Source organism: Macrobrachium nipponense, chromosome 30, assembly GCF_015104395.2.
Source record: "Macrobrachium nipponense isolate FS-2020 chromosome 30, ASM1510439v2, whole genome shotgun sequence".
Taxonomy (NCBI): Eukaryota; Metazoa; Arthropoda; class Malacostraca; order Decapoda; family Palaemonidae; genus Macrobrachium; species Macrobrachium nipponense.
This window is the reverse complement of record NC_087218.1, coordinates 3,974,891-3,988,435: the sequence shown is the minus strand read 5'-3', so window position 1 is coordinate 3,988,435 and position 13,545 is coordinate 3,974,891. Positions and strand designations below refer to the sequence as shown.

The following is a 13,545-nucleotide window of genomic DNA, read 5'->3' as shown; positions in this document are numbered from 1 at the left end:
TGAAGGTCTGAGCCTAGCACAGGCTTTAGGAATAGACGAAAAGTAGGAGTCTGTTAAAACCAAACTGGAAGATTTTCTTTGAAGCTGACTTATTAGTGGTAATAGTACTAGCTGCTAGACCCTTTTCAAACAGGGATCTGAAAAAGGATATAGCTAAATTTACTGTCATGGTTCGAGCGTTTGTTTCCTTCAGGAAATTTGCCAGTTTCTTAACAGCAGCATCGTACTGGCGTAAAGTTGATTCCCTCTTATCTGATTCTAAGAAAAGGATATTCTGGGGATCAATATTTGCATCTTTCTTAGCCGCAAACTTCATGAAGTCCATAAAGTTAGAGTTTTGAGAGTTCCTGAGGAAGCAAACACAGTCCTCATTTGTACTGACTGAGACAGTTTGGGATTGGGGATCCATCGAGGTCGGGGACCCAATTCCAGGAGGAGAGGATACCAATTGCTTTTGGGCCAATCCGGAGCTACTAGAGCTACTTGTCCCTTGAATGTCCTGAGTTTGCTCAGGACTTTCAATAGAAGATTCACTGGAGGAAAGATGTATATCTTCCTCCATTGATTCCAGTCTATGGACATGGCGTCTGTGGCATAAGCCAGAGGGTCCAGGTTGGGGGCCACATAGCAAGGGAGCTTGTGTTTCGCTTGTGGTGCGAAAAGATCCACCTGGAGGTCTGGGACCTTTTGGCAAATCCACTGGAATGAGCGCCTGTCCAGGGACCACTCCGATTCTAGAGGAACTGATCGAGACAGGGCGTCTGCTATTTGTACTTGGTTGCTAGAGAGAAAATGGCTATCATGACATGGTTCACATGCCTTGATTTGGATCCTCCCCTGTTGATGCAGTGTACCACTACTGCGCTGTCCAAAACCAGCTTTATATGGGAATTCTTGGCTGGTAGAAGCCTCTTCAGAGTGAGGAATACTGCCATGGCTTCCAATACGTTTATGTGAAGCCGGCGGAACTGAAGCGACCAAGTCCCTTGAACTTTCTTGAATTGGGAGTATCCTCCCCACCCGCTTAGTGAGGCGTCCGTATGGATAACCAACGCCGGAGGAGGGAACTGGAGAGGAACTGATTTGGACAGATTCTTGGACTCCGCCCTGGGGCGGAGACGTTTGTGAAGAATCGGCGGAATTACTGACAAATTTGACATTTGCTCTTGAGCGCCAAACTTGATTTATATCTTTCAGCTTTGCTTTCAACAGAACGTCTGTGACTGACGCAAACTGGAGGGAACCTAGGATCCTTTCCTGGTTTCTCCTTGACGTTTGTTTGCATTTGAGGAATTGTCTTATTGACTTGGCTATTTCTTTCCTTTTGACCAATGGAATTGACAGAGTGTAGGAGTTCAGGTCCCACTGAATGCCGAGCCACTGAAAACGAGACTCCGGAGTTAGCCTGGATTTGGTCTTGTTTATTTGGAACCCCAGATGTTCCAGAAACTGAATTACTTTGTTCGTGGCTTTCAGGCATTCCTCGACGGTTGTTGCCCAAATGAGCCAATCGTCGAGGTACGCTACTACCATTATCCCTTGTGATCTCAATTGTTGGACCACTGATTCCGCTATTTTCGTGAACACCCTGGGGGCTACGTTCAGCCCGAAGGGCATCACTTTGAAAGAGAATGCCTGGTCTCCCAACCTGAAGCCTAGATATGGGCAGAAGTGTCTCGCGACTGGGATATGATAGTATGCGTCTGTAAGATCAATAGAGGTGGTGACGGCCCCACGGGGAAGTAAGGTCCGCACCTGCGAGATAGTCAGCATTTTGAACTTGTCGCAACGAATGAATAAGTTTAGACGGGACAAGTCTAAGATTATTCTTCGTTTTGTTGAGCCTTTCTTTGGCACGCTGAACAAGCGTCCTTGAAACTTTAAATGTTTGACTCTTGATACTACTCCTTTCTGAAGGAGCTCTTGTGCATACTCTGCCAATTCCTTTGTTGGTACTTGAAGGAATGTTTTGGATGGAGGGGGACCTTTGATCCAACTCCATCCCAGCCCTTTGGACACAATGCTTTGTGCCCAATTGCTGAATCCCCACCGATGTCGGAAGAGGAACAGTCTCCCTCCTACCTGAGTGTTCTCATTGGGTCTGTGCAGGACGTGCTCCGCGCCCTCCACGGAAGTGTCTCCCCCTGATGGGTGTCCTTCCGCCACCCCTCTGACGAAATGCACCCCTAGCCCTGCTTCCCCTTCCAAACCTGTTGATGGCTTGGAATGCCTGTCCTTCAAAAACAGGATTGAAGGCTGGGGAAACAGTGTAGGAGGTCGAGGACTGGTTCTGGGACATCAACAGGAGGATGGGCTGGCTCTGGTTCTTTGACATCAACAGGAGGATGGGCTGGCTCTGGTTCTTTGAAGTCGACGGTTGCACGGATTGTGAAACCGGGACCGCTTGAACGAACTGTTGTTGCTGTGGTGCCTGAAAGGTTGAAAACTTCTTAGGTTTCTTTAATTTCTTCGAACCAGAGGGGGTACTTTCTGGCTTCCTCTTGCCAGTAAGTCCCCAGCGGACCCTAAGGCTCTGGTTGAGCCTGGTCGCTTCGTGATGGACCTCGTTTACCGCAGTCTCGGGAAAGAGGTCAGCTCCCCAGATAGAAGACGAGAGCAATTTGTTGGGCTCATGCCGTATGGTGGCTTCCTGCAGGACATGTTTCCTGCAGTTTCGCCTTGCTACCACGAAATCGTACAAATCAGACTGTAAGGTCTGCGTCTGAGCCTTTGCCAGAAGCTTGAACAGAGGCTCCGTACCATATGTAATGGCGGCAACCTCTGTCATAACTAAGGCATTAAGAGTCCTCCCTAACCTGATCCTTGCGTCGAACTCTGCTTGGTTCAGGTTGTCCGGTAGTCTTGGGAGTCTCTCCCCGAACTGTTCAATAGCACAGTCCGGTTTGAGCTTCCCGACCATGAAAGAAGCTGGAAGGTCAGCCCAGAGATCCTCAGAAGCTGGGAAGAGCAGGGACGTTGGGTCCGATTCCCTCAGCTGAGGAAGTGGCTCGTCTTTCATGGCGGCCTGGATAGTTACATCTGCAATTTTTGTGGTGAAGGGGATTGGTTCCTCCTCCTCCCCCACAAAGATTGTGAATGGGCGTTTGAATGCCTGAAGTTTGGTGTTAGTACAGTCCCATTCTTCAAGGCACCTTACCCATTCTCTCTGGGCTTGTTCACGACTGTATATTACAGTTTCTTTTGGGATCTTGTCCTCTCTGTTCAGAGCTGCCTCCGTCAACCTAGCATACCCCATAAAAGGTGGTTGAAGATTGGCGGGGTGGAACTCGAAGTCCTCGATGCGATGAGTTCCACAGTCCGGAATTGAGATCATTCCATCCTTGAAGGGTGCAAAGGCTGCTACCCTCCAAGGATTGCTCATGGTGAATGGGGGAAGAGAATCATAATCTTGCATTGAGGCTACTCCGGCGCCTGCCAGAGGAAGAACTGCTGGGGGATGCTCCCTGAGGCCCGCCAGCAAGTTTTCCTGGTTCGTCAGCCGGTCCGAGATGTTCTGGATCGACTGACCAGATTGTGCAAACGAGGTGGAAATTTGGGCAAGCATCTGATCGAGCCTGTCATTCATCATGGCCCCCACCATGTTGCCCACCTGTTGCATCACCCCTGCTGTAAATGTGTCAGGGTCGAAGGGGCCAGAGGTACTGGTCGAAGCAGGGGTCTTCGGACGTGCTCCGGTGGACGTTGAAGGTACTGGCTCAGAGGGAGCGCGGGCCTTCCCTTTAGAGGACTTGCCCTTAGACCCTTTAGAATGCGAAGACGCGGATGACTTCGCTTTCTCTGCTCCGGGATGGTGAGCTGGAGACTTATGAGGGGTTGAGGCCAAAGTCTTCTTAGAAGACGACCTCTCAAGGGTTTTTTGCTCTCGTTGCCCTTTCACTTTAGGGACAACTGAGGCGGAAGACGTCCTGGCCAGAATTTCCGATTCAGAAAAACCTTGAAAAGATATAGAAGAAGGAACAGGAGACGAAGATCCAGATGCGCCCAAGGGAAGCCCTTGAGCACCCAACAAACCTACCTCAACTAACAACTCGCCTTCCCCTACCGTCATTGGTTCCACATTGATGTCCAGGGTGGCAACGTCTTCGGTGATCCCCGGGGCTCCCTCCTCCGCCAAAGCCTGCGCCACTTGCAGTTGGATGGCAGCGATACACGGAGCTGCCGCTACAGGGTCGACGTAACCGGTCGACTTGCCGCCTGGGAAGATGCGGACAGCCATACTCTTGTCCAAAATGTACAGCGGTCCCTTGGGCGCGTTCTTCCCAAAACCTCCTACCCAGGCTTTCAGGGTAGCCGACGCGGCGTCCTTCACGGCGGTAGCCTGAAATAAAGGGTCATTGTAGTCCTTACAACGGAGCCTCGAAGATATATCATTAACACTTATGACTACAAGTCATATTTATATATTTTTACACAGGCTTATCTGACAGTATATACCAAGAACAGAGACAATACCTACGCCGGTATATACTTACTCCGGTAGAAAACTGATCCACTAACTCATAGCAAATGGAGCAGACTTCATGGTGCCACACAATCAAGTCGTTGTGGCGGACAGCGCAGGGAGCGTGGGTCCAGCAGACCTCATGACCGCAAGGGTCCTGCAGGACGGCGTTGCATCCTGCCTCCTGACAGTTGGCAGCCTGTAAGTGAACAGATACATAAGTATCGGCAGTGACTAACAGGGCTAACCCATTAAGAGATATGAAGCTCCGCTGCATGCCGGAGTGAAATAATTTTTGGGCATAATCCTCTCCTGTACTCCGTGTGAGAGAGTCCATAGGACTCAGTAAACTGGCTTGAAAACTCCGGTACACCGGAGCGAAGATTTCCACCAAACCAGATACCTACTCATACACATAGTACACCGAGGTGAGGGTACAACACAGCGGAGAACGTGAGAAGATTACCCATTAAATTAAACAAAATAAAACAAAAACAAAAACAAAACAACAATGTAGGCAGAGCATAGCTCTGCCGTAGAACCCTTCCGCCAACCCACGGAGCACACGGATGGTGAGCGGGTGCTCCGCCGGAAAAGCGAAAGAGACTACAACAATCATATACAGGGGAAGCATGTAAGGCCTACTCCGTACCCCCCCCAAAGAGCTGGCGGAGCCAGCAATACGTGTAACGATGGGGGGGAAAGAGGAGAGCCAACCAGAGAGCGCCGGAAAGGACCCGATGCGAGCTGGCGGGGTGGCCAACCCGACCTGAACACACAAGGTACTCCCCATAACTCACAGAAAACGTGACCAGTCCAACACAGGACCCCCTAAGTCCGTGACTCCCGTATCCCCCCTGGGAAGGGAGGAAGAGGGGAGGGGTGCTCGGATGGTTGCCATAGCGACCGTGAGCGAGCGAGGATTGTCCCTCCCTCCACGTGGGAGGAGGGAGAAGAGGGGGGGCCTGAGAGAAGGGTTGAGGCAATCAGCTGGCCCGACGCGAGCGCAGGTGGACCACGAGGCGATCGAGACAAACAAAATATAGCCTAGGCTAAACTGATCGCCCCCAACATGCAACCCATAATGAATACATCGTAAAAAAAGTGAAAGGAAGGAAATCACAAGTGGGAGAAAAAGAAGGGACGTCCAGGAGAAGTAGGCTAGGCTCCCCGAAAGGAGACGTGCTAACAACTCGGGAGCTGGCCTCTGCCGATACGTAAAACAGAGGGCGACGGCCAGGATGGCTGGACTAAAGAGCAATACAGCAATAAAATGATAATAAAAAGCCCACATGCCTAAAAACCTAGACAAAGGGACATGCATGCATGAACACTGAGCTAAGGCATAGGCAAAGGATTTCCGAATAGTACGATGTAAAGCAATAGAATGGAAGCAGCACCTTCCATACCACGTGTAATATACAGCATGATAAAGGCATATACACAACAAGGAATAGCTACTACGGTATAGAAGACCGAAGGAGCTAACCAAAACACGAGGCGAGCCGGCATGGCGAGCCTGGCGCCAGACCAGGATGACCATTATGAACCTAAAAAACGGTTAAAATGGATCCTGGCTGGCTAAAACTAGTGTATAACCTTTCGGGGTACTTAACTTAGCTGCGGCGAAGCTTGGAGTTCCATCGTAAGCGAAAAGATAATCCAAAGTCACACAAAACACGGAGCAATGGAAAGCACGTGTGTGCGGAAGGTTGCTAACGAAAAGGATGGCCACGAGAGGTGCTGCGGTCGGCGTGGGAGGGTGTGTAGTAGTAGTTGCTGGCGCCGACCGTGTATCAGCTCTCTCAGGGAGGGGGATTTTGGTGAAGGAGTACTCTAAATGACAAGAGGTTCGTGGTAGTGGTCTCACTCACCCTAGTACCATACCGACACCCTATTTTTATTTTGGGTGAGCGAGTCAGTTACTCTGACATCCCCCTATTTTTGTTTTTCTTTGGTAATGTTAGTATCATTTACCTAGAAATAATGAACTTAAGGGATTATTTCACGAAGCGACACGAACTGAGCCCAGAAATAGATTTTTCCTTTGTCAAAATCCCTTTTGTGTGTTAATTGGCTATGTGGCTCACTCTCCACCACCATAACAGATTTTCCTGCTAAGATAGCCAGGCAGTCATGGAGTACCCTCTTGACCATGTACTTGTGTGTCATTGGCTTTACCCAACATGTGATCTGAGATGCCACTTTTCTGTTTTCCTGTTGTATCAGAAACATTAAACCTCATTAATAAATTGGTGCACTCTGGGCATCTTGTGTATGACTTACCATATTATTGGAAAGTTGGTATTGACTGCTGCAGGCAATATGGACTGCTTCTGGACATCACCCACTGTAGCTTAATTGACTTATTTACCCTTCAAACTGCACAACTCTTCTGGGAGCCCGTGAACCATTCATCAGTAGTGGCCAACAGCTTATACCACTCCTGCAGCCCATAGATACCTGCTAAGCATGGTATCCTCCATCAAATCAAAATAACTGCAACTTCCTTCAACCATCACTACAGAAACTACAGTATTTGCTGCTGAAAAGACCTTCAGAGAACTATGGAACTGTTGGGCCTTTGCCAAAAGGCCTCCATCCCCTGGGCCTCACATCCACATGGTCAAGGAACCAACAAGTCACAGCATCCCTGTGGAGACTACAGGTGACTAAACCTTCAAACAGAACGTGACCACCACCCATGTCCCAGCATAGCAGACATCGCATCCTGATAGTATATCGTTGAGATTTGATCTGCTTTTGATACAGCATGCAGACAGAAGTGTACTGTCTCAGACCTTGTGGTTCAGTGTTGCCAATGACAAGAAAGTGGTCAAAGGTTGTTCCATGATTGCTTATTTATCTTACTGGCTAAATTCAGTGGGGCAGTGGAAGGAGTAGGCTGCACAGTACCAGTCAAAAGCCAGCCCATGTCTGTTGAGTCTTTCAGAGTTTCCGGTGAAACTTTTCATTCTGCATTATTTGTTTTATTACTACTAGAACAATAAACTCATTATTGTTGCTGATGGCTTTTAATAACAGATTAAAATGTTAAAAATAATTGTACATGTCATTAGTTATATGTAAAGTAAGGACTTACATAATGCAGTATGGATATAGATTGTATTTGATAGATAGGTTTGGGCAATTTGAACTTCCCAAAATTATTGTTTGTATTTCTTAAACATAGAACTTTTGTATTTTTTGTTTGTATTGCCTCTACATCCAGGTGCACTTGAAAAGAGATATTGATTGATGTGTTTTAGGTCGAGAATGTTGATGAGGTTTTAGTCTTCCACAACGACTTTTTGAAAGACTGCCTTAAGGATTGTATGCTAACTTCTCCAGAGCTGCTACGAATTATATCAAAATTGACCAGCATATGCGTCAGTTTTGCTAATTTTATAGAGGTACGTAAAAAATTTTCTTTGGCATCTTTTACTACATTTTTAGGACATTTTATTTGTATCCTTGTATTGGAATACCCTACATTGCAGGACAATAAATATTTTTTTACTATAGGTTATTCTGTTTCATCTGAAGTATTGCTTTATATCCTACTGAGATATTATTTTTAACTGGGTGCTACAGTATCTCATTGCATTCAGAGAACTGCAAGAAATTAAAAATGAAATTGCTATTGGATGACTCTTTGTTGTTCATGTGTTATTAGTATTAGAGATTTAGGTCATGACATAAACTAGATTGATGTAAAATCAGTCTCTGATTTCTTTGAGACTTAAATTATATGTAGTTTCTTTAGTCACATAAATTCTAGGGTTTATCCAAGATTAGAAGATAGAACAGCATTAGGCAAAGGAGGCTCACTCTGTCATACTAAAGTTTTTGTAGTGTAAATAGTGCTATACTAGACCTTGTAAGGGTTACTTTCATTGTTATGTCATGGAGTTAAATATTATGCATTAACTATGAAATTCTTGTACCTGTAACTTCTGAGAAATAATCTAAACTATGATAATGGAAAGTGACAGTAGTGAAATAAAGGTGCTGAACCAAAGTGGATTTCTACTTTGAGTTGAAAAAGTCATTTGGCATATATGAACAGGCAAAACCGTGAACAAAATTATGGAACTCTAACTTTCATTCAGTTTATTTTCATTTATTCTTTGAATACCTACAGCAGTAAAATAGATGCACTTCAAAAATATCTTTAGGTGTAATTGATACTATTAACGTTTGTGAATATAACTTAGATCTTATTTATGTATTGTATTCTATAAGTGAATTGGCCAACTAGGGTACAATTGTCCTTTTCTAGTAACTTGATCAAACTAGTTTTAAGACACGTGTAAAACATTGTTTTTATATAGCTGTATGGATAAAAATTGTTGGAGTGATACCCATTTAGTATTAAAGCATTTTTGCAGTCCTGGCATCCATGTAAAATCCTCAACATCGATTATACTGTACTAATCTTTGGTTATGTAGAAAGGTTATTGTCAGTAATCACTAGGAATAATGACAGCAACTCCATGCTGATTATCAGTGTTAATTTTTCTATGATAATACACAAATACAAAGCCTGTTTTCATATAAGCCAAAGCTACTGATCAGAGGTAAGACAAAATAGACATTCCAAAATGGTCATTCATTGCTGCATGAATCTACCAGATGAGTAGATGTGAGTTTAGCATATGAAGTTATATTGATTCTACTGGACTGAAATAGGTAAGCACAGCTCACCTCATTTTTTATCTGTATCATTTCCCTTGGAGTTCATTCTCGGGAGTGGAATGGTGCTCTTGTGGAATATAGTGTTAAATTGATATAGTAAGAGGTCTGATTGTTAGGGTGTTGAAATTTTCGTCTTCAATTACTCCTGAAGTGAGGTAGTGCTGTCAGTGCACCTCATGCAGCACAGTGGTTCCCCCCGTATTTGCAGGGAATGCGCACCAGGAAAACACACACACACACACACACACACACACACACACACACACACACACACACACACACACACACACACACACACCCACACACCCCCGCGAATAGTTAGAACCCGGGAATAGTTGGAACCCCTATAAAAATGCTTAAAACCTATTTCATTAGTTAAAACTCAAGAAAAAATCACTAAAAATTTTCATACCTGGATTTTTTAATAGTTTTATCACAAAAAGTGCATTTTATGATGAAATTGATAAAAAAAACGCAAATAGACAAATTTTTAGCGAATAATGCGGGGAAATGTTCCCGAGAGAAATCCGCGAATGTGTGAGTCTGCGAATACGGGGGGTCCACTGTACACTGTAAGCATTACTTAAAAGTTCTTTACAGCATCCCTTTGGCCCCTAGCTGTTACCCCTTGCATTCCTCCTACTACATCTGCATTCATATTTTCTTTCTTCCATCTTTCTTACCACCTTCTTCTAACGGTTGTTTCATGGTGAAACTGTGAGGTTTTCCTCCTGTTACACCTTCAAAGCATTCTATGCTATCAATTTCCCTGTCAGCACTTAATGACATCCTAGGTCCCAGTTCTTGGCCTTTGGCCTAAATTTCATATTCCAATTCCAATTAGCTGATATAATTAACATATCTAGGATTCCTTTCTAGTTCTAATTGGCATTAAATAATTTTCCCTGGTGGGTTGTTCATGGGTAGTGGAGTCTTAAGTCAAAACTAGAGCAGTGGAGGAAGGCACTTGAAGACAGAGGATAAAAGATCACCAGAAAGAAGACTGAATATCTAAGGTTCAGTGAAGTTCAGATCTCCAAGATTAGTATGGAAGGGACAAGGTTGAATAGTGAAAGATTTAGATATTTGAATATAGTAGAAAAATATGGATATCTTCGCTCAGCAGCAGTTGATGGAAATTTTGATGCAGAGATAACATGCACAGTGCAGGCTGGTTGAAAAGCTTGGAGTAAGATGTCATGTGTCTCGTGTGACAACAGAATCAACAAAGTATAAGACAGTATTGAGACTAGCAATGATATATGGAGCTGAAATAGTGTGTATTTTGGATTTGACCTGATTTGAGATAAGACAGTTATGAGGAAGTAACAGGTGATTGCTGAACTCATAGTCCATCCAGTTAAGTGTAGAGGTGATACATATACGTGCTCTATCTAAGGCTGTAAGCTTGGTGATATGATCAGATGTCAAATAGTTGATGCTTGGTATTCTTAGGGTAGTAAACTGGGAATAATAATGCCCAAATCCTTTATCAGTATAGTAGCTCACCCTTTCGGATCCCAAACTTGGGGGAAGAGAGAGCTCTGTGTGGAGCATATCCTGTTAATCAGTACCATATTAGTGAAATTAAAGTGTATGAATACTTCACATACTAAATTTACACTCTTGTGGTAAGAGAACTTTAGGAAGATGACCATTTAAGAAGAGTTTTATGATTACAACCTTTTGTCAGTAGAGGCTATGTTAAACAGTGATTTGTATACTACAAATGATGCAAAATATAACCAAATTTGGATAATTATATTGATAACAAGTATTTTGGGGAAGCTAGAACTTTTGGTTATCCAATTCTGATATAGGATTTTATTAAGAGTGAAATCTATTGTAGATAGTACTATATATGATAAATTGAATTATTGTAATCAGCACTTGATTGATGGTAATAAGTAGCACTCAGCAGATTAGCTTATGGTATTTTGTTGATTGAAGAGTAGGATATGAAACATGATTTTAGGATTTTGTAATTATCAGTGTTCATAGGCCCTGTAAAATTGTATGAGCACTGTATTTCTGAGGTGTATATTGATGCAGTATGAATTTTTCCTTAGTTTTGGCTTCTTACCTTAAATGTTGAGTACAAATTGAGCTCCTTTTGGCGTTGCTGTAATTTGCATGCCTGTCAAAGAAATGGTAAATCAAAGATCTACTGTAGTATGTAAGTAAAGGATTGTTGGAAGCTTCTAATGTGTGCACCAATTTTTCTTCTTGTCCTTACCTGTTATTTTACCACTCTCCCTTTTATCCATTCCCGCTATCTCCCTGCACCAATATTACTCCCCTCCCAAATCCCCATCCCATCCATCATCAGAGGATGAGAAAATACTATATGGAAGCCGAACTTGGATCAGCAGAACGAACGGAATCAATAGACCGAGAGGTACATGTAAACAGAAACCATATTTTCTCGGGCTGCTGTTATGTGTATTTTGATTTACTGTCTTAAATTTAGTGATATGCTTAGAAAAAGGTGAATTTTGACTGCATGTCATTCAGTAGAGTCAGTTTGGTGTGCTAATGCCATGTTACATTACAAAATGGTTTTTCATGGTCAGTTGGTTTCATATGTATAACTTCATGTCTAGAGTTATTTTTTTGAGGTGTTGATGTAGGTCACTAAAAGATTAGTCTCATGTTTATTGATAATTATAGATAGGTTTTTTAATTGTCAGCAAGTTTGCATGAATTTCAGTTTTCTGTTTCCGTAGATTTAGCATTATATGGTTTTTTGCTTCCCTACATTAATTTTTCTAGTTATCCAGTATCCTGTTTTATTAGTGGTGTTTTTACTAATTAGTCCAGGTAAGGCACAGAAAAGCTGTTTGAAATGCTAAAAATTTTATACGTATTGATGTTTATCATAGCTTCTTTTGAATGCAATCAATATAAATTTCTTTTGCATACAAGATACTAATTCTTGTCTGGTATGTTCATACAAATTACAAACCAAACACTTAACTGGTTACATTACAGCTAGATAATGGATATTGAATAAGAGTTAAATGACCCATAAATGGAAGAAGAGTCAGCTTTTTGTGAAGACACATAGAATATGTATCTGATTTTTGTGAGACATCTGTAGTGGTAGTGGTAGTTTCATCATCATGATCATCACCATCATTATTATTACATTATTAATTTCCATTAGAAGATATAGTATGATCACTTTCTCAGTTTTTTTGTACCCTCTGTTTTTGTAATGCCCATCTAATAGTTGGGACAAATTACATCAAAAACAGGAAAAAGTTCTATCAGATATAGGCAGGAAGTTAGCATTTTATTTTAGGAAGATTACTGAAGTTATCTTGATTGTCTTATTGAACATTCTTATCATCATGCCTGTACCACAGCGCTTCAGTACTGATGGTGATAGCATATCTCGATACATTTCCATTGGAATGAAGCTCATTCATTGATAATGAAGATGAAAAAAAAGTTTGAAAATCCAGATAACAAGGTTGACATTGAAGCAGATGACAGCAACAGTGACTGACTTGTCGGATTCCGAGTACCGTGCGGACAAAATTTGAAATATTTACTCCAACCATGTAGCATGGCTTTATGATCCAGACTTGACATTAGAACAAGAGGAAAATGCTGGTGGTGATGGTGATTATGATGCAAGTGTATGAGAAAATTATAGTGCTGATATGTGTAATCTTGGAAAAATCAAGTTTACTGCAGATAGAAATTTTTCTGACCTAATATTGCAATGCACTCTCAAAGTAAGTTTTTCCATTTGTTTTCCCTCTTGAATTGTTTTGCTTTTATTGGTAATGACCCAAACCATTACACGAGCCAGAATATCAGGCTACATAAATAAAGTTAAATTATTATATGTGTAATTTTGATATGGATAAATCATGACAATAAGCATAGCAAATTCTTCTTTAAGATATTTTATGACATTACTATGCTTTGTGAACAAGATACAAAAGTATGAGATGGCACAGGAAAATTATAAAACTAATGGCATTCCATTCTTAACGATCAAATCAGAAATCTTGAATTTATTTTTTTTACACATACTACACACACACCCACATATAAATCATTAACTTCGGAAATGTTTCCTTTGAAGAGGTATCTGAGTTTATGGGGTAGTTATTAGAGGAAGTACTCCTGAAACAGGGAAGGTGCAATAATCCTCCAGTCAGACCCGACATAATTAGTTGTGTCACCATAAAAACACAAGGGATAGTACATCTATAGGCTTGTGTGTTTCATGTTCTACATATTGCCAAACCCTGGGTATCCAGAATAAAGGAAATGTTTGATAACTTGTGACTTTCCCTTGAATTAAAAATTCCTGAAGCACTAACGCCATGAGAGTAATGGCCATGCTGCGATAGTGTCGGCAAAGGCGC

The 13,545-nt window shown here is 42.5% G+C and overlaps 1 protein-coding gene across 1 annotated transcript in view; it reads left to right on the top strand.

The window, feature by feature from the left end:
* The window catches only part of LOC135202236 (gamma-tubulin complex component 2-like), a gene marked incomplete at its 5' end in the record, with an annotated part of 79,913 nt that overhangs the window by 54,091 nt on the left and 12,277 nt on the right, over positions 1-13,545 (top strand). Inside the window, 2 exon segments of the mRNA XM_064231509.1 lie at positions 7,732-7,875; positions 11,490-11,558. Of these exon segments, the coding sequence (XP_064087579.1) occupies positions 7,732-7,875; positions 11,490-11,558 (213 nt within the window).